The 20,691-nt window shown below is 36.6% G+C and overlaps 1 protein-coding gene across 12 annotated transcripts in view; it reads right to left on the reverse strand.

The window, feature by feature from the left end:
• GPHN (gephyrin) overlaps nucleotides 1-20,691 on the reverse strand; it is a 276,397-nt gene that overhangs the window by 20,583 nt on the left and 235,123 nt on the right. For all 12 annotated transcript variants that reach the window (XM_058832193.1, XM_058832174.1, XM_058832165.1 and 9 more), the window contains 5 exons: nucleotides 19,523-19,578; nucleotides 14,477-14,596; nucleotides 10,338-10,396; nucleotides 9,973-10,126; nucleotides 7,984-8,105 (listed from right to left, as the gene is read on the reverse strand). In XM_058832193.1, coding sequence (XP_058688176.1) covers nucleotides 7,984-8,105; nucleotides 9,973-10,126; nucleotides 10,338-10,396; nucleotides 14,477-14,596; nucleotides 19,523-19,578 — 511 coding nt within the window. The remainder of the gene's footprint in view (nucleotides 1-7,983; nucleotides 8,106-9,972; nucleotides 10,127-10,337; nucleotides 10,397-14,476; nucleotides 14,597-19,522; nucleotides 19,579-20,691) is intronic.

The raw sequence follows: 20,691 nt of genomic DNA on the forward strand, positions 1-20,691 counted from the left end.
ATCACTGCGTGACTCTTGGGCCATTTCTTCATATCAGCTGGCTGGACAGTTAACATCAACAAAGTCAACCTCCCTCCCCAGTCCATGGCCAGCTGATCCTGCACAAGGCAGCTTCAGTTTGGCATTTCAAAGGTCACTTTTGTGCACACTCATGTCCTGTCTGACTGGGGAATGTGAGAAGACTGGGCCAATGTCCTGACACTACTGTTACACATGCCCACAGCCACTGCTAACATGAAATCTTCTTTTATCACCTTGTAAATCCATGCCATATTTCTCCTCATAGTTCATAAGTAGGGTCTGTCAGATTGAATGAGTACTAATATTTATAGGAAGTGATGGAAAAATATTCAAATTATTCACGTTAAAAGTTTAGATGTCCATTTCTTTCTGACAGGCTTCCCCAGAAAGCCCTTCCCTAAAATCACTTCTGCCCCTCATTTGCTCTTGTATTCATTGCCAGAGTAACAAAGTCAATTATTTCTCAAAATAGGGTCCCTGTGTCATGAAGTGACACATAAAAGACCTTCAGATTTCATGAATGATCCCAGTTTCTGGTTTAGCTATCAACATTACAGACAGCAGTCTCAAAAATGCAAAATATTTTCCAGCATGATGCTAAGCCCTGTTGTGTAATTTCTGCTGGTATTGGTCTTCTGATTTTGTACTTCTACTATGTATTGTCCATTAGAATAACACAAAAATTAATTTAATTCTCTGAAATAATACTTAAGAGATTATCTGAAACCAGGAGAAATAACTCTCTATTTTTTATTATGATTTAGTATTTAGAAAAGTGTGAGAACCTCGCTGAACTCGCTTCTGTTTGAATTGTAAGTAAGTATCCAATCTCATTTTGAAACAAATATCAAAGCATTTGATTTAGTTTCCTAATAATTAATCACTATCACTGTTAAAATTACGCTTTACTTACACTCTGAACTAGTCTGACTTGAATATACAGGCATTGCTGCTGAAATAGAAACTTTATTCAATTTATTGTCCATGTGGCTCAGTATTACTGGAAGGTAATCAAGTGATCTTGTAAGAGCATCTGTTGAGCTAAACAGCCTGAGTCCTGGTATTATTTTAAGTACACAGTCCATCTTTTAACCACTTAAGAAATATAATGGTTCTTGTCCTGGGAATATGAAGGTAAGGACAAAAATAACCTTCTAATTCTGTAGGAGATTAGCTCCTTATAAATATGCTAGAACTTGTATTCAGATGATTCTCAAATATTTTCTTAAATCTTTATTTCTCAGGATATAAAACTCCATCCTATAAATTTTACTTATATTCTTTAATCCTCTATATATCAATTCATATTTGGCTGTATTAACGCAGTTTTGTAAAGTGATTCCTATCACAGACACAGTGACCATCTTCATTGTTCACCACTTCTTTGATTTTTCTAAGTCTACTGCCTTTATTAGTTTTCATTATTTTCTTCTAGGGTATTAGTAAATTTAGTATTAGTAAAATTTCAAGCCTCAAAAATTTCTTAGTGACTTGGGAACTCAAATTCCTATATATGCTCTAGGCATTAAGAATGTTGGAAGTCATTTAAGTGAATGATACTTTGGCTTCTAAAAGCTGAAGTTGTCTTGAAAACAGAACTTTTCTCTCCAAGTAGTTCCAAAATTGTTAACTTATGCCTCAAAAATAGACCATAAAAATAGTAATGTTTATTTTCCTCCAACAAATAGATTCCCTCTGTTTTCAAAGACAAGACTTTCAAAGACTTCTGTCCTCTTTATTATCTGCTCTTTACTGGCATGTGCTACTACTGAACTGTGATTCTAAAAATGCTCATTCAGGAAGGAGCCCATGCTTGTGCTGAACACCGTCAGGAAAATGACACACTGCTGTGCATTAGCTTTCCACCTGTCACCTCTACAGCATGACATTTTATTACCTGTCACACTAGGTAGTTTCCTACTGGTACAGGAGACTCCCTGGGACTTGTACTGTCCCATTTCACAAGTTCTGTTTTCACCTCTGCTTTGGCTCAGACGTTCCTTTGTGGTTTTGGAACACGTGCATTAGGTGAGATGACTTGTCAATATGACAACTTATTTGAAGATTTCCTTAATGATTATCAAGAGTTCCTGGGACAGATATTAAACATTTCTGCTTGAAAAGGAGAATATTCTTGACAGGGCACCATGAAGGAGAGGACCTCCACATCTGAATCACCTTCAAACCATTACTCTGTGTCCCTGCATTCATGAGGCTCATTAGTTATAACTAATATAACTTCATTAGCTGAAAATCAAAATTTATAACACCATCGTTTTTTTGAGCAGCACTAGAAGTGAAGTCACTTGAGCAAAACCTAATACTGTGACATTTAATGTAAGGTATTTTCTCTAACAAGGATTTTCCTGCAGTCATTTGTTAAATACTACTACTACTACACATTTTGTTCACAGAATATTTGCTTTTACCCAAGCTGGCATTAAGCTGGAGCAGGGAGAGACTAGGATTCTGTGCCTGAATTCTGCCCATAACTCATATGATGATATATATCAGGCTGATATTGCATGAAAAATTTTGGAGCTGGAGCAGTTTCTCCACTCTCCTCCCTCCATTCCAGAAGTTCCATCTATATTATAATAGTACTTTGTTTACTACATTCAAGTCACACAAATACAAAAGATTTAAGCCGTTTTTTGGGATGGCAAACTTAAAATTGAAGCAGACTAAATCCTTCAGTAAGATTTTGGTATCCATTCTAAATATGAGGAGACTCAAAGCTTTTATTTTAGGGATATCACAGAGTAATGCTGTTACAACAGCAGGGGTGATTTTTAATAGGTTTACCTGTCATTTAGGAGCTCTATGTCCAACAGTATGTTAAAAAGGAGAGTTAAACAAGAGACTAAACACTTCTAATGTAGAAAGGCTCTCATAAACTGCTGATTTAATAACTATTCAGATAAATCTTTCAAGAAAGTGAGGAAATACTATGAATTTCCTGAATTTTTCTCCTAAAGAAAGAGACTGTTTCTCTCTCCACTGTGAAATCATAGGCTCATAAATGAAAATGCTGCTGGAAACAACTAAATATTATACATGTCTCTAAGAAAAATGATACAGGTTTAATTAGAATTAGAAAATAGGGAAACGAATGCAGAGAAGGGAAAATACACTCATGTAAACAAAAGTAAAAGCAGAGGAAATTGAAGTCATTACATACGTGATCAAAATTCCTTAGCAAGCTTAATAAGAAAGTCTCATAGAAGAAAAGCTGTCAAAATGGAAGATGACTTTGTAGAACAGAGGCCCACACTACAGCAGGTTTTTCTAGGGCTAAACTTTACACTTTAAACAATGGAATACAAAGAACAACACAAATGAAATCATCAGACACAAAAATATCCTGATAATTAGACTTATACAGATCACATCAGAAATGCAACTTATTTTTATCACTGGTTTCCAAGAAAACAAAATAACTTCATAGACTATAAGCAAAGCAAAGGAAATTAGAAGCCTTTTTAACTTGGTCTTGTTATTAGGAAGCAACATTCAGAAGTACATTGAAATACCAACTTTAGCTGGCCAGTTGTTTTTTTAAAATTTTTTAGCGAGTCTGAGATTCAGACAAAAAATGAAAGACACAACAGTAACAACAATATCAGAAGGGTTCTTCCTTTCCTTAGTTTTGCATTTGTTTCTTGTGTTTGCAGTAGCTCTGGAAATGGATATATCTTCCATTTCTACTCAGGCGTGTGTGCTTTTCAAACAGCCTGGCTTTTATGTGCTGAGAACACCAATAGAAGAAAATCTTGACTTCTGGCCAGAATAACTTCAGCTGTATCACATTCCCAGGTCTGTTATTTTCTCCCATTGCTTTCTTCCAGGATTTCAACTGTAAACTTTATCTCTGGGTTTTGGGATTGCTGTTTTTTATTTTGAATATTGAGTGATATATGCAATTTATGAGAACAGAAACAATGATGACAATCTCAGAAACTGTTAAAATGCTCCCAAAAGAAAGACAATATTGGTTTCAAATGAAAGTACAGCTGTAGGCTAAGTCAGACTTGAGTGGTCAGTTCAAAATGTAACTTCATGTATGATTAATATGCAAAGACATTTTTAAAATGCTTCTAACTACTCTTCAGAAACCCAGACATTTTGTGTGCTTCCCCATCTTTTCACATTCTCTGTGTTTCCATGTATCACAATCCTGGGCTTTGAAGCATCTGGACAAGCTGTTTTTCCACCCAAATGCCTCTGAGTGATTTGTACGCTGAAAAGATACATAGGAATAACCTCTAAATTTGTCTTTGCAAATACTACTCTAAAAAAAATTATGCTTGAATATTAGATCTGCAAATATGCTTGAAGAGGATTTCCATGGTTGTTAAAAACCTTGACCCATTACAGCAATTGTAACACTCAACTGTGCTCCCTATTAGGTGCTGTCTCAAATTCCATTAGTGCTTATGGTGTACAGGAAGCGATACTCCCAGTAAGATGAAGTAAAATTTACCCCATGAAAATTGTACTAAAAAAAGGAAATAGTTAAAAACCCCAACCAAATCTAAAGTACGGGAAGGAAAAAATATATGCCATTATACATTAAGAAAACAGTACAAGTTTTGAATTTTTCCTTCTGAAAAGTATGTTTGCCACTTATTTACTACACCAGTAGATATTGCAGGCATATAAAATGTTCCTTTTTTCAATGTCTGGATACATGTTATACATACAAAATGCACATATACATGAGCACACACAAACACACAATCTATGGTTTAACTTCAGTAAACCATAAAACAGACACTGAAGGCTTGTTCCTCTCTTCTACAAACAATCTAACTAAAGGGTTAAAATGGTTTTAGCCCTTGTAATATCTTTCTGGTAAGTCCTCCTGCATTTGTTCAAGCACCACAGTACTCCATCAAATCAGACATGTTAGCCCAAAAGATATGTACTGAAATATTTATATGGGCAACACTCAGCTTTATTTCATAATGAAATAACACCGTACTTCTTATCAAAATGATTTACACAATCAGATTTTCCTTTTGAGAGAAACAGGACTGCAGATACATTGAGCTGTAAAGATATGGACGGGGCATGTGAGTGTGGAAGAACGGCAGAAGACTTGCTAAGACTGAATCCTGATATCTGGTGCAGAAGGTTTTTAGCTAAGTCAACAGTACTGAATTATTCTTTCAAAACTTACTGCAATTCTGCAATGGGAGGCTCATTATTTCTATTCTATGAGCTAAAGTAACTACTTCTGCTTCGTTAGCATGAAACAGGAAAAAGCAGAAAACCAAACATTTGAAAAGAACTGTTACTACCTTTGCCAAGGTTATTATCTCAAGACTTGGGGATCATTTTAATAGTGAAGATTCAAAAGAATCAACCTCTCTTGAAACTGAAAGCAAAGCTGTAGGCAATTCCTCAAACTGATATATTTGTTTGCTGCCTGGTGTTCAGCTAGCATCTGAAAATTAAAAATGGTCATAAAATATATCTGTAAAAATATAGAAAAGCAAAAAGTTCTCTTGGGCCTGAAATCTCACTACAAGAAAGACATTCCAAAAAAGAGCAATGAAGCTGTTGAAGGATCTGGGGCATATATTTGATGAGGTGTGTCTGAGGGAGCTGGAATTGTTCAGCATGGAGAAAAGGAGGCTCAGGGGAGACCTTATCACTCTCTACAATCACTTGAGAGGAGGGTGTAGCCAGGTGGGGATCAGCCTCTTCTCCCAAGTAACTTATGACAGGATGAGAGGAAATGGCCTCAAGTTGCAGCATGGGAGGTTTAGATTGGATATCAGGAAAAATTTATTCTCTGAAAGAGCCATCAAGCACTGGGACAGGCTGCTCAGGGAAGTGATGGAGTTTCCATCCCTGGAGGAATTTAAAAGACATGTAGATGTGGCACCTGGGGACATGGTTTAGTGGTGGACTTGGCAGTGCTGGTTGGACTTGATAATCCTAAAGTCTTTTCTAACCTAAATAATTCTATGATTCTAAAGTTGCTTGCCATTTATTACTGAGAGCTTTCAAGATTATTTATTTTCACAGACTCTCCATGCCTGAGAGGTCACAGAAACAATTCCTGAAGGTGATGGAGTACATAGCTACAGTTTTGCACAATGACCTAAAGTTAAACTCTCCTTTTGATGTTGACTTTACAGCAAAGTTAAGACTATACCTATTTGATTAGGACAAGACCAGAAAGAACAAACAAGATTTCCACTCTCATTTTTCCATAGAGGACTACCAGAGAAAGCATCTTTTCCATTGGATAATTAGTAAAACAGGATACATTGGTAATACAGGATGTAAGTTGTCCTTGACAACAATGTTGGTAACTATAGCTGTTACTTTTGCTCCTGCAGGTGGTAGGAAGTTCCACCTACAGTATTTTGGCAAAAACAACCCCTGCCAATCTTTTTAAACAGAGATGACTCTCAGGAGCTAAGAGACTTTTTGTGCCTGTTTTCTTTTTTCTTAGCTACACAAATCTAGAACCAGGTCTCTGGATATAACAGTTTCATTTGAAAATTTTTCTAATTATCTGTTAAAGTTTAAAAAGGTCCTTATAATATATATATAATATAAAAAGCTCTAGCAATTGAGGACATTTAGATACCATTCCTGGAAAGAACAGTCTCATGAGCTTAGACTCTGTATGACCTCACCACATGAAACTGGAAGCATTCATGGGCAGGAGGGCTTGATATTTATTGCTGTTTGAAACTGCAGTGGTGTTTTGCTAGGCTAGAGAAGCAAAAAGGGATAGCTGGATGCAGTGAGACTGCCCAGAAGGGTTTGCCTTCCCTAAGATCACAACTGTGAAGTAACATTCCTGTATGAGTACCGCAAATTCAACTGCATTTCCTGCAGCCACCATGCAGGTTGGTTTAATTACTGCAAAACCATGCAGTGGCTGGCCCACTCATATACTTTCTGTCAAGCTAGTGTGGTTTTGTACTGAATACTGCTATAGGGAAGACTGGGTTTGAAATTACCTGTTCCCTTACAATAACCTGGTTGGATTCCCTTTTAGTCCCTGACTGGGACCTTGTTATCTGTTTATCTGCTTCTACTTATTTTTTGTTTTTTTTGCTTTTAACTACCCACTAGGACATCCTGAACAACTCCCTGTCAAACCAAGTCTGTCAGTTGGTTTGATGCCCAAACTGAAAAGCAAGAAAGACTATTCAAAGGCTCTAGGTCTCAATAAACTGAGGAAATACATTATGTTGAGGAACTCAAGCCATGGATGGCAGTCACTGCACAGTCTTGTGAAGGACAGAAAACGGAACACTTCCATCACTTATCCTAGCGCTCTCAAGACATTCACTTCACTACCACTGGGAAACAATGAGCAATCGCTGTCAGATGAACAGAAAGAATGATCAGTAGGGTGCTACCCTGTGGCAATCAAAATAAAGACCACTAAAGTTAAAAAAAAAGGAATTCTTCCACAGATTTCTGGAAATGTTGAGTAATATGCAGCAGTGGGGCCTTCCTCAAAAGTCAGTTACTCAGAATATGACAAAATTTAATACTCTAAATTAATTTTGGCATGGAAAATAAACTCAAAGAGAAACTCTCCTTCTCCTTTTATTTGATCAGAAAAAAAGTATAGCTGCTGTAGAACTGTCTCCCCTTATGTGTTTTAAGTATAGTGCTTGGAAGGATACTGCAGCAATAAATTCAATTTGCAACAGGGAATAGATTATCTGTTTCAAGAAACTGAATGCAAAACAAATTAAACACAATTAATTTTTTTTTTTCAAAAGATTTGTCCTAATATTAGAATAGACTTGTATTTCTTGAGATAATGAAAAGGGTGAAATACTTTCTCCAAGATGTGCCTTGTCACAACACTGTGACACTCGTAATAAGTGACATTTTCTCTGGCATTTCTTTTTCCCATGGATGCCATAATGTGCATCGCATGAATATGAAGTGACATCTTTACTAACATGTGGTACTTACTTATCACCCACAATTCCCAAATTGATTGTTGGATAGCCGTGTTCTTGGATTGTAGCTAGGAGAGTTGAACGGTTACTGTCCCGAATCTTTCCTGGCAAGAGGTCATCCTCAGGATTCAGCAGCTGTAAAACCAGAAACTCTCTCAGACAGTCTCCTTGGAATACTGTGCTTTACACAAGCGAGAATTTTTTCTTTGCGTTGGACAGGATATTTTTAGACACATATCATGAAACATACGTATAAAGTGATTTAGTGAATTTAAAATAATAAGATATGTAATGTGCTTTTTTATTCTAATCCTCCATGTTGTTCAGTTTGTTTCTACTGGTCCATGTCTGCAAAACATTCTTACTCCTTATGAGTACATGGCTTCTAATCTCAGACATTAGCAATCAAAACAAAAACTTTTCAGTTTTCACATTATTGCTCCTCTTTAAATGGTTTTAAGGGAACCTCATTGATGTTGTTAACCAGATTTAAAGGTATTAATGAACATTTTGAAGTTCATTGTCTGCTTGCCAAAAAAGATGTCTCTTAAATACAACGATCTGCATTGGATTAATAGACAGAAGCCTTATGCTTAGTTCTTACATCAATTACTGTTTTGGATTAAAAACTTTCTCTCAAGATAGTACATCATGGCATGGATAGTACCTCACATGTGTATTTTGGAAGCTAAACTAAAAAACATATATATGCAAATGTGTGTTATATATATATTATAAATTCTAATGTAGGACACAAAAGGGCAATACAATATTGACAGGAGGTAAATAATAATACTACTAACAAGAATGTATCTGTGAAAACCACAGCATTAGGTAGTAAGGTAAGAATAATGAAAAATGGAGCATGGGTAAATTTTATGCTTTAGCTTGCAGCTCTGTTTCTGTGAAGATTTTAACAGGATGTTAAAGAGACCCACTGTTCAGGGCTTCTTTTAACATTTTACAAAAGAGAATGCCCACATCAGTAAAGGACCCTTTAATGACATGCAAGAATCTTCATTCATATGGAAGTTACTAATCAGAAAATCACCAGCTGTAATCCTTATAGCTCTATGGATTTATTCCTCAGTTAATGGTTTGGTTCCTGCATGCCACACCCTGTTTATGCTATGAAATCTGGCAATAATCTGTACACCAGAAGACAAAATTCAACCTATGGGAAGATTTCAGAATCTTTCAAAATTGAACATGTTCAAGTTGTACGAGAATACGGCTCAATATATCGAGTTAATATTTGTGGCTGGATTTCAAAAAGTTTGCGTTAAAGGACTGTCAAAACCTCATGCTCTCTTTAACCCACACGTTCTTTAGGTTTTACTCTTCCTATTCTTTCTTTATCCTACTGCTGGTAGAAATGAGAAGGCACAGTTGCTGGCCTGGGTCAACACACAACATAAAAGTAAAAGTAAAAGTAGTAAATTAAGTAAAAGTAAAGTTAGTAAATTAAGTTAATCTTAAACCTGATTTTTCTGATGTAGTTAAAGCAATTATAAAGCTGGTCTGCTTTTCTACCAACAGGAGAGTGTCTGGATTTCAACATATACTACTAGTAGAAAGAATTTTGAGGCACAATACTGCAACAAGGCATTTGGTAGAACTATTCAATTTTCAAAGACAGCTTATCTGCCATTTGAGATAGAGGGTGTTGCTTAAAAGAAATTACTCTTCAGTCATGACTGGCAACATGAATTACAACCCCGACTACCCCCACAGGCTCTCCCTTGCTGGCAGGAGGAAAGCAGCTGGCACAAGGTTGGATACATTACCAAAATTTTGGCAAAGAGAGTGTGAAACCTGTGAGAAAGCCCCTAAGGGAGAAAACACAAGTAGATGATTATGGGTTGATCCCTCACAAAAATAGCTCATGTCAGCATGAGTTGCAGTTCAAAAAGTGAGTCTGCTTGGGAATAGGATGGAAGTCACTAACCAAAACACTGCCTCAAAAAAAATTACAGTATTTCAGAATGCTAAACAAACTTACCTCATTCCCTGTTGACATTACTGCAACCACTGGGAACTTGTTAACTTCTACTTCAGTTACTCCAACAGTTGCTAAGAGACCAATCTCAGATGGACCCATGTGGGTTCCTTTAGCCAGCACACATTCACCTCTTTTAATGTCATGTCCTATGGGTCTGAAAATCAGGACAGAAAAACAACATGAAAGAGAAACAGAATGAGATTCAAAGTACCTTTCCTTGATTTGTCTTGCTCCAGGCGAGGAGTGTCCATGGACACTCCTTAGTGAGACTGGCAAAATGTCAGTACTACTCATGATTAAAAAATTACTTCGAAATTCATCAGCCTTTCTATACCTTACACAGAGATATTTTAACAAATACAGACCTGATATCTTGGCCGGGTCGAGCTTGCACCAGGATTCGAACTTCTAGTTCTTCAGTGCCCTACAAACACAAGGACATCACATATGGTCAGCTGAGCAATTCAAAGAAGATTAATGTTTGATTTCTCAGAAGTCTACACAGCTTACAGCTCTCATTACACTGAGACATTACGGTTTCAGCATCATATTGTTCTCCTGATTTGTTTGTCGAGGTTGTAACACAATGTGTGCTAAAACTGAACAGCATTTTAAGAAATGCTCTGTATGATGAGCTCACTAGGGGAGGACCAGTACTGAATATTGTAGTTTTAACTTCCTATTTTTTTTTTATGATACCCGTGTTCATATAGCTTTCCTATGTTACATCTGTTGATCTGGTATACTGAGTGGAGTCTTTCTATTCCTCTCAGCCTACTTGATCTGGTCAAACCATTTCAAAGATGGCACTTCAAACAGACCATTAGTCTGGCAGACAGTAGGCTACTACATTAGCAGAAACGTGGAAAGAAGCTACATACTGCAGCTGTTCCAGGATTTTCATGTAGATTCCTGTAGTGGATACTCCTACTTGAGAGCCTTGTGCAAATCAGAAATGGGCTCATTCATCTTGTTTATTTACTGTGAACAAGAGACAGTGGATTGAGAAGTCTGATGCATTTCCTTGTTCAGAATGTCAGTAGTTTGGTGATTCATTCAATGCCAATAAATGGCCTATGACCTCTATCGTTAATATTTAACGTTAAGCCCTGCAAATGGGTTGATGATATATACACTCAACTTTGAGATAGTGCCAGCCTGTCAGTAGCACTAAATCTAAACTTAGACTGGAACAAATTCTGTTTTTACATTATCATGGAGTGTTTAATATTTAAATACCTCAGAGTTATAAATCAGACACTAAAATTACAATAAAAACAAGGCAGGTGAGTGTTATTTGGAACTTTTACAAGAACAGTAGTGTTGTATTGGACACTGGGTTCTTGTATCTTATAGGGGCCTCAGTTTCTGAGTTCAAACTAAATGCTCTAAACTTAAGGCCCCAAAGTTAAAGCTAATGAACATGTTATTAGAGATTGAGATTCATTTACCTACTGTGACAATTTAAACCCCTGAAAGCCAGATAATTACTCATGAAAAAATTTCTTACTTTATCCCAGTATTTTCGCATGCTTTTCAGAGGCCTTTATTGCAAACTCCGTTTCTTTTGTACTTGTTCTTTTTGTATAAGAGATGATTTTTGTCTGTGAGTGTTCAAACTGGCTGTGCTGGTGCACAGAATGGCCTTTTTCCCCCTTATTGCCAGCTGCGGCTGTAAAAAACACTTGAGTCTTCCAATAAAAATTTGGGGCAATGGTTAGTCCCAGAATTACTCTATTTTTATGACACTCTGGGGATCTTTGTTCAGTCATGGAGATTTGAAATTTCCCTATCTTTGATAACATTTAAAGATGGATAGAAGATTTTAAGGCAATGAACTGGAGAGGCAATGATACATTTGATGAATATAAAAGGTCCTGTTTAGGACTCCTGGATTAGGGGAAATAACTAAAAAAAAGGGTTTTGAGGAATTCAGCAATCCCAGGTTTAACAGGTACTGCAAAGTGTGACTATGGACAATATGGTGATATACAGTGATTGACATCTATGGAACTGACGGATATCCCAGAATGCTTCAAGAATACAATATAATTCAAGGTGGTTAGAGGGGCTTGCAGAGGGCTTTGGCCCCAAAAATATCTTTCCTTTGGTGTGTGTCAGGCAGCATTCTTGCTGTGTATTAATACATTTTGTACTATATCTGGGTATCTTGTGCTGGTGTCTGTGAACAGGGAGCTTGATGCAGGATCTAGTTCTTGTTTTGGTTGATCACACTGGGCTCCTTTCTCCTACAACGTGACATAAAAACTCAAAATGAAAAGGGTGTAGACATCTTTCTTAATGAATGTGCATTTGGCAAGCTGATGAGAATTTTTCTTCCTGATAAATAGATGTAATTCCTTTCAGGCATATGACTTCTAAGGTCATTTGGGGAATGCTTGCTATGAAATTTAAGTACTGCTACCACAACTAGAACTCAAGGAATCAATTCCTTTGAAAAGTAATCCCTTTTCAGAAGAACATTTTTCAGATGTTCAAGATTTCACTTCAGTTAAATCCCAGCCCTAAAGGAGTTCTTAACACTAAAAAGAAGAATATTCTTGAAATATGTAGCCACCCAGACATGAAAAGGAAGAGAAGAAAATAACATATTAATTAAACTATACTAATTATTATGAACAGGATTCATAGAGTGGTGTGTTCAAAGACAAGCAGAAATTAAAGAGTTCTACCCCATACTTATGGGCAGGAAAAAGAAGTTGAAAGTGTCTGACCATACATGAAAAAACTTAGACTTTAAGCACATAGCCTAATAACCTGTTCTCACATGCAGAGGAGAACATGCACATAAAAAGTGGAAGGCAGGACAGAGTCATCCAAAGAAGTAGAAAAATAAAAGGTTACCATGTGTGTTGCTCTGCAATGTGATAGTCCTCTCAAGATGAGATGGGCAATGGCCACAAAAAACTTGCTCAGTAAAGCTAATGGAACGATTAACAAGCAGTGAAGGCAATGGTATATTTTACAGGAAGATATAATTTATACATATACATCTGTAACCTCAGAGCACGTTTGATAATTTCAATAATTTTCCTGATAAGAAGAACAGCCTAGACAGTTTGCTGAGTTTATTATATGCAAAAATCTATGCATTTAATAAGATTAATAAGACATGAGAAATTATCCTGAGAATGGGTTTCAGTTTTTGCAGTCTTAGTCAGTTTTGAACACTAGAATTTATCTGCTTATACCTCAGCTGCAATCACAATAATGACAGTGAGCTGTGGCAGAGTGGAACAGCTTGTCAGAACAGCAGCAGTAGAGCAAAGGCTGATTTGAGCACAGAACCATACACATAGCTCATTCCAAAGTTGAACCTGGAAGTTGTGTCAATAAGACATGTATCTTCTTGCCTTGAAGTCTCTCAGATGACAGCAAACATGATGATAGTGCCTTGAAATCACAGCTGGGCTTCAGAAGCAAACACAGCAACACAAAAGAAGTCTAAGATGGACTCTTTGGAATCAACTAGTCTACAGAGAGCTCCTCTGCTTCCTTAAAAGCACATTTCACTATGTTGAGACAACTGTGCATACAGAATTAGTACTCTAGTATTCATATATTTTCTGGGGTTTTTTTCTGTGTTTTGTTTCTGTGTGATCTTATTTGCAGCATCTGTAAGGTGGTTTACTAGTGTGATTCAAAGGTAGGCTGGGAAATCTGTTTGAAAGCAGGGTTATGTCTACATTCTGGAGGAATATGCACCTTATCCATTTCTTGGTTTTCAGAAGTCTTAAATTCAGTAATGTTCTCATTTAAAAGGAGCACAAATGTATTTTAAAAATATTAGATGTAGTTTAAAAAATCTTGGGAGGCATTTACTTCCCCTGTTTCATAACAAAACCTCATTTTCTAAACAGATTCATTGGAAGGTATTTGTACAAGAAGTATTCTCCAAAATCCACCAAATTCACCTTTGCAGAAACAAGACCAACCCTGATAATACAGAACTGTCTTCATAGCACAGTTTAAAAGAACCCAAGTCATGCCATGGATTTTGTGGCACTTAAAACAGCTCACTTTTCCCACATAAAATAATATTCACCTTTAATTATATCAGCACTAATTAAATGTTTAATTCTGAGATCAACATGTAATTTAAGAAAACATTTCCCCTTCTTATTTGGAGAAGTTTTCACTAGCCTATATTTTAAAATGTGTATACAGTAGGCATTTGAACTGGACTGTAGGCATGGATTTCCAGGAGGCATTGGCCTTTCACTCAAATCATGCTACCAAGCATTTTAGAGTCAGCATTCAACAATTCTGATGAAAAATCAGTCAGAACAGGAAGGTCTGTGGTACTATTATCACAGCCTGAGAAAGTGAGAATTGCTACTAGGAACTGATGCAAAAATCCTCAAACTTCTGAGATTACTGACAAGCTTTTCTGCATGACTGTCTTTCATATTTACAGGATTGTATCATGTGCCATTTACTGCTGCACACAAAATAAAAATGAGTTTTTTAACTTGTGACTCACATCATCTGATTCCCTGATGAGCTCTGTATCTTCCACTTGCACCACTGCATCAGCACCACATGGAATTGGAGCACCAGTTGTAACACGCATTACCTGACCAGGCATCACAGTCTGAGTTGGCTGAAAAATAAAAAAACAGAAATTAATCTACTTCTGGGGAAAAAAAAAAATCAAACCACTTGAACTTTATGCAAGTAATCTATCTGAAAAACCAAAATTCTTATTTGCAGCATGACTCTTGATATAATGAGGGATAGCAACAGGGACAATAAACTCCAAGTCTCACTTGGCTTTATTTATATTGCCACATATTAGGTGGCTTCAGTTTTTTCTCCTTATATTTCTATCACAATGATGATCTATCTATGAACAACTTTCAGAAGAAGGAATATACTGATACTCAGAAAAATACTTGGCACAGAAAAACAACTGGCTTAGAAATTTAACTGTTAGATGGTGACCTTCTGGAAACTTCCATGAACAAAAATCTGGCAGTTCTCAGTACATAAATATTTTTGCAGAGCATTCTGGTCACCAGGGCTGAAATGGCTGTGCTTTGGTTGGATTTTCATTCTGTTTCGTTTTACCAGCACACTATATATGAAAAACCAACATGTAATGTTAACTGCTTAATTTTTAAGCAGATTTCCTAACACAGAGACAGCTCAATACTAGCTCACAGAGAATACCTATCTTTGTGAGGGTCAATTTAGAATTCTATAAAGTCAGAGGACATTCAAAAGTTTCAGCAGAAGTAGTACAAAGAATAGAAAAATATCAGAACATCATGAAAAAACAAATGATGCAGTTTTAATAACACTTCTCACCAGGCAGACTATTGTAATAAACATTTGTCAAAATCCAGGGTAAAACTGTAATTTCACCGTAACTATTTAAGAAATAAATAACTAAAAAAAGTTCCTAAAAAAATGAAACCAAAAAAAGCTGATGTGATTGAGATTTCACCGCTGGCTCCCCACAGCACTTCAGTAAGCCTGGCTTACTTAGGTTTCACCTATTTCATGTCACAAGTGTACATGTGCTGCACACAGATCTATGCAGCTGTGGTTAGAGCAGCATATTCTGAATGTCACATGTATAACTCGTGTGCAGATTGACTCTCTATTCCATATGCAGCACTGGAATGCATCCAGCACTTCTAAAACTGTAATGAGCACACATTTGGCAGCAACCCACAGGTTGCAGGAAGTACTGCCCAGGACTGTTACCTGCTCCTGCCCAGCAGAAATTTACTCCATGACTTTTGTCAGGAGGCTGAAAGACATGACCAAACTCTAGGCCACTGCTCAGCACTTGAACTGCATAAAGCTGTTTGCCTTGCCTGTTCTTCTGCTCCATTTCAGCACTGTCATAACCTCTGAAAGGTGAGTTTTACTTTGAAAGGTGTGTGTTTCACACATTTGGGACAGAAGCCCTAGGAAGAGGCTGGGGATGGTTTTTATCTGGCTTACCACAGTATCACAGCTACCTTCATATTCCAAGAAACAACTGAGCCTAGAATTGACTGAATCTTGACCTGACCCTTCTCTACAGGTAATGAAAATCTAATATCCTTGGAGAAGAACATAAATAAAACCCACACCTGCCATATGTCACAGTTAAGTGTATTTTTAGGGCAAGATTCATGCCATCCTAAACCAGACTATCTATAAAAAAAAAATAAAAAATATTTAAGAAAACAACATTTATTCCTCACCACAGACTATTCAAGGAGCTGGGGATGGAATGCAGAGATACTGCCATTTATACTAAAGCTGCTTACAAGGGAAAATAATGCTATCTAGTGTGTCATTTTGATTTTTATGAAAAAAAAAATGTTACAAAAGGCAAAGCTTATACTTTGGATTATGTATTTTGCATATCATTGTAGATATTATCTAAAGGTACATTACAAATAGGTAATAATGTTTTGAACTTACTAAGTATCGCTGGCTTAAATGACAAATTTCAGAGGAAAAATATATTGCATAAAAATCTTCTCCCATTTAGAAAGCATCACAAAGAATACAAAATGTCTACCACTGCCACAAATCAGAACCTATGGTGATAAAATGTGCTGTAACTAACCATGTTTTTGGAGTTTATTGTTAGATGAGTTAATTTTTTGAGATGCAATGATGTGATACATTTAAACAAATTCATGATACAATTGCTTTTAGAACTGGTTATGTTGCTCATATATTTAATTTCCTTTTTGTCTGCTGAGAATTTGATCAGATTAACTTTATGAACAAAAGTCAACCATCAGATTTATTTGTGAATCTCCAGGGCTGTGTTCCTCTAGGATAGAGACTGTGAAGATAAAGAAATTATTTCTCCTCAGAAAACATATTAATGTGCAAAAATTTCACAGAAGTTCTTCCAAAGGCCTTTGAGATCTCACTTTTACCTGTAATGGGGCAATACTGGTTTCTGTCCTTTGCCTTCATTACTGACAATCTACTATATTTTATTCACTGAATAAAACCCAGAAATAATCTACTAAGAACAATCTTTATCTCAGGCATTTTCTCCTGCACATTACTGTCCCTCTCTTGTGTGATTTAGAATCATCCATACTCCTTTCTGTAAAAAGGCACGAGTTAATGGAATGGTGGAAAATGCCTGCTTTTCATCCTATATTGTAGCTGGTTAGTCTAGGGCCTCTTACAAACACCTTTAGAAAGTTTTGCAGGAAATGCTCTGGTCTGTGTAAGTCTACAGAAGGAAAACCATTTTTCCTGTGTTGAGTGTGTCACTGACAGGCCACTGTGGATGGCTCATGACCAGTAATCTCAAGTGTGCCCTAACCTTCCCAAAGCAGGGTGATGTCTGAAAGTTTTCCTTGATATACAATAAAAAAGGGCTAATGTAAACATGACCATCTGGAGATGGAAATCAGAAAATACACAAATTAAAAATTGATACAGAAACGTCCAACTTGGCTATATGGCCTCCCTGCAATTCTGAGTGCCATCTTCCTTGCTACTAGCATTTACATAACCTTTTTCCCTACAGGAGGAGCCAAATCTAAATCTATTTTGAACTCCCTGCTGTGAATCATTCTGTTAATTGGTCTGTAACATGAAAAGCAGAATGTTGCTGCTGAGAGTGACTGAAGGGTGAAATGAGACTGAGGAGCCTTCCAAGGCTATAAATAATTTCTTGGGAAGGAGATGAACCTGAAGATGTGTTTGCCCCAGAAAAAATCTTTGACCAATTATTCTGAGGTCAACAGCCTTGTTTTTCTAACTTGCCACTGGTATTTTCAGAAATAGTCTCTCTCTGCATGCCTGCTTCCCACCCAATTTTTCCTCCTTGCCAGAGAGCCTTCCTATTCCCTGTAATCTGGGAGGACAGACTGTCTCTGCAGAGAGACATTTGTGAGCTCTTGAACTTTGCAGGAGGGAGGCAGCTTCCATTTGCTCTTTTATCTTTTGTACAAACCTCCTGAACTGATTAGGACACTGAAACACTTCAGGTCTCTAATGGGAAGTACTCCCCATTAGAGACAACCTCAACACTACTGCTTTTAAGCAACACTGTGCTGTGATATTTAACTAGCAAGATTATAAAATTGATGACAGGGGAATAGTGATAGAAGTGATAATTCAGTGGGTTGCTCTGCTGGTTCTTGCTATTTTACAGTGATCATAAAAAGGGTTGTGAAAATAGTTGTCAAGTCTTTTGGATTCTGGACCAATGCTTGAAAATGCAGTCAGGAAGGCTAAAAATATAAGGCAGGTTAAAAAGCCACTGAATTAACTTGCTTTTGTGTTTTTAGAATTTAAAGTAATTTTTCATATTTTGTACAACAGATCCATTAATCTAAGTTCACATGAATATCAGTACTGAGAAGGTGTCTATTATACCAAAGTATAATTCATGACGATGGATGGGACCTAAAGCAAAAATAATTTTTACAGTTCTTCCTGTCTATCATGATTAGCCAAAGTAAATGTCTATTACACATTTAGAGACAGTTCCAGTCCATTTAAAAAAAAAAAAAAAAAAAAGAATAATCCTGCAACTGGTAATACTTCTAAAACCTGATACAATTTTTGAAGTATGTAAATTTTACTTGGACTTTTTTGTTTAGCAGTCAAAATGGATGCACTATAAAATCCTCATTAAAACTGATCAATTCCTTGTTCTACCTGTTACTTATCCCTTTCTCCATCATTTCACATACAATACACAGAAATATAAATCAGGGCTTGAAACAGTTGGAGAAGCATTTTGGCCTAACTCAAGTTTTCCTGAACACAGCTGACAGGTATGATTAAATGGACAGAATAACAGTAGTTGAACATAACTGATTATTTTTTTCTCATTACCCCTGTATTAGCACAGAAATTTCATTAAATATGCTCTTGAATTTGAGAGCAAATTATGAAATGCGTCTATTCATGAATATTTATAGAGCACAGCAGGTCAGAAACAGGTCATGCCTCACCTTGCTTTTAAAACCAATCCATGTATCTGCTAAAGTGCACAAACATCCTTCTCAGAAACCAGCCTCAAACCAGGCTGGTGCCAGGCTTCCTCAAGATTGTTCAGATTGTTACCTATCTATGAAAGCTTAATAAAAAATTTATACACTTCATTTTGCAGGTATCACTGTGAAAAATGGAAGCATCTTATGAAAACAGTTATTGGGCTGACATCCTTTAAAAATCTTCCAGCAAGAGGGGGCTAAATAATTCTTTTCTCTGCTTATGAATTGCTGTGCCATTAGAAATCTCATGTCCTCAAACATTGTACCAGGGCAGAACGTTACTGTACGCATTCCTATCAGACATGTCAGCACAGTGCTCTGAAGTATTTTGGGATATCCTTGTTAGTTCCTTACGTAACTGTACTACCTCACTTTCTGAAATCATGTCCCTAGGCACATAGCAGGAGGGTCAGTACAGCTGTGTCCTACTTCACACCACATCCAAGACTATTGAATTTTGGAGCACTAGCAAGGCTTGTAAAAATACAAAGCAAAATCTTACAGAAGAAAAACACATTAAAAAAAAAGAGAAAAGAAATTGTGCTCACCTGCTCACCAGCCTGGGATTCCCCTATGATGAATCGATCTCCTGGGCCATCAGCAGCTGTTAAGAGGGACAACACAAATGGTAAACAGTGAACACAACAAATGATGGCATTATAAACTAAGAACAGGAGAAGAGCAAAGATGATCTAATGTTTAGTTCCTCAGTATTAGCATGACTAAGGTTGTAGAAGTTCAGCAAACATTCTACCTTTTAGGTCCATTTGAGGTGCGTTTATTATTTTGAAAAACACAGGTTCTAGAGAACAGAGTATTTTTAACTGAAAATTTCTGGGCAGTATGAGGTCATGTAAATGAAGACTAGGAGGAATTCTATTAATAACAAAGATTTAAGGGTGTTCATGACAGTACCGCAATACTGAAAATTAGGAGTCAGAGATCATTGATTTAACAAGTCTTTAGGACTTCCAATTTAGCAAATCTGCATTTTTACAGGGACAAAGAAGGCACAACTACTACATTTAAGCTCCTGCCTGCCTCAAAGGCCTTTCAGCAAGTTGCATTAGTGGTATTATACACCATGGTGTAGAACATGTGTGAAGCACAAGCAGCTCTGCCTTTCCAAGCACAGTAGTCATGTCGCCAAGAGTGCTCAACAAACTGGGCTCGAATGATCACATTGAAATCTGCATTATTATTAATTTTAAATATGTAGCTGTCAAAAGTTGATTTCCTAGAGATGAAGTCTAATCAGTGACAACCTTTATCTTAATAACCTGTGTTTACTTCAGGAGCCCTGAATATACACCTAGGTAACCTTGTATGGGGAAGAACTACTTTCAGAAAGGATGTCCATTCAGTCTATGATTTATCGCATTTGTACTTGTGCACTGGTTGCAGCTTTGCAGGTCATTATCTGTGGTACTTAGTCATGTTTGAAGAGTAATAATTAACTTAGCTTTAAAAGCCTATCAAATAGACTAATCAATGAGCTTTAGAGTGAACTCTAAAATAAAAAAGTAGAAAAGGACTCTTCAACTAGATATCCTTGAATAATGCATGTAATACTACTGAAAACAGTTGTTAGACCTTCACCAAAAAAAAATGCACTTGGATGATCCAGTAAAAGAAGAGAAAGAAATTCCTAAATTATTTTAAACCTGATAAAATGCTACTGAATTAGATTTTATTCTCCCACTAATAATAATATGGA

This window comes from Poecile atricapillus, chromosome 1, assembly GCF_030490865.1.
Source record: "Poecile atricapillus isolate bPoeAtr1 chromosome 1, bPoeAtr1.hap1, whole genome shotgun sequence".
NCBI classification, from domain to species: Eukaryota; Metazoa; Chordata; class Aves; order Passeriformes; family Paridae; genus Poecile; species Poecile atricapillus.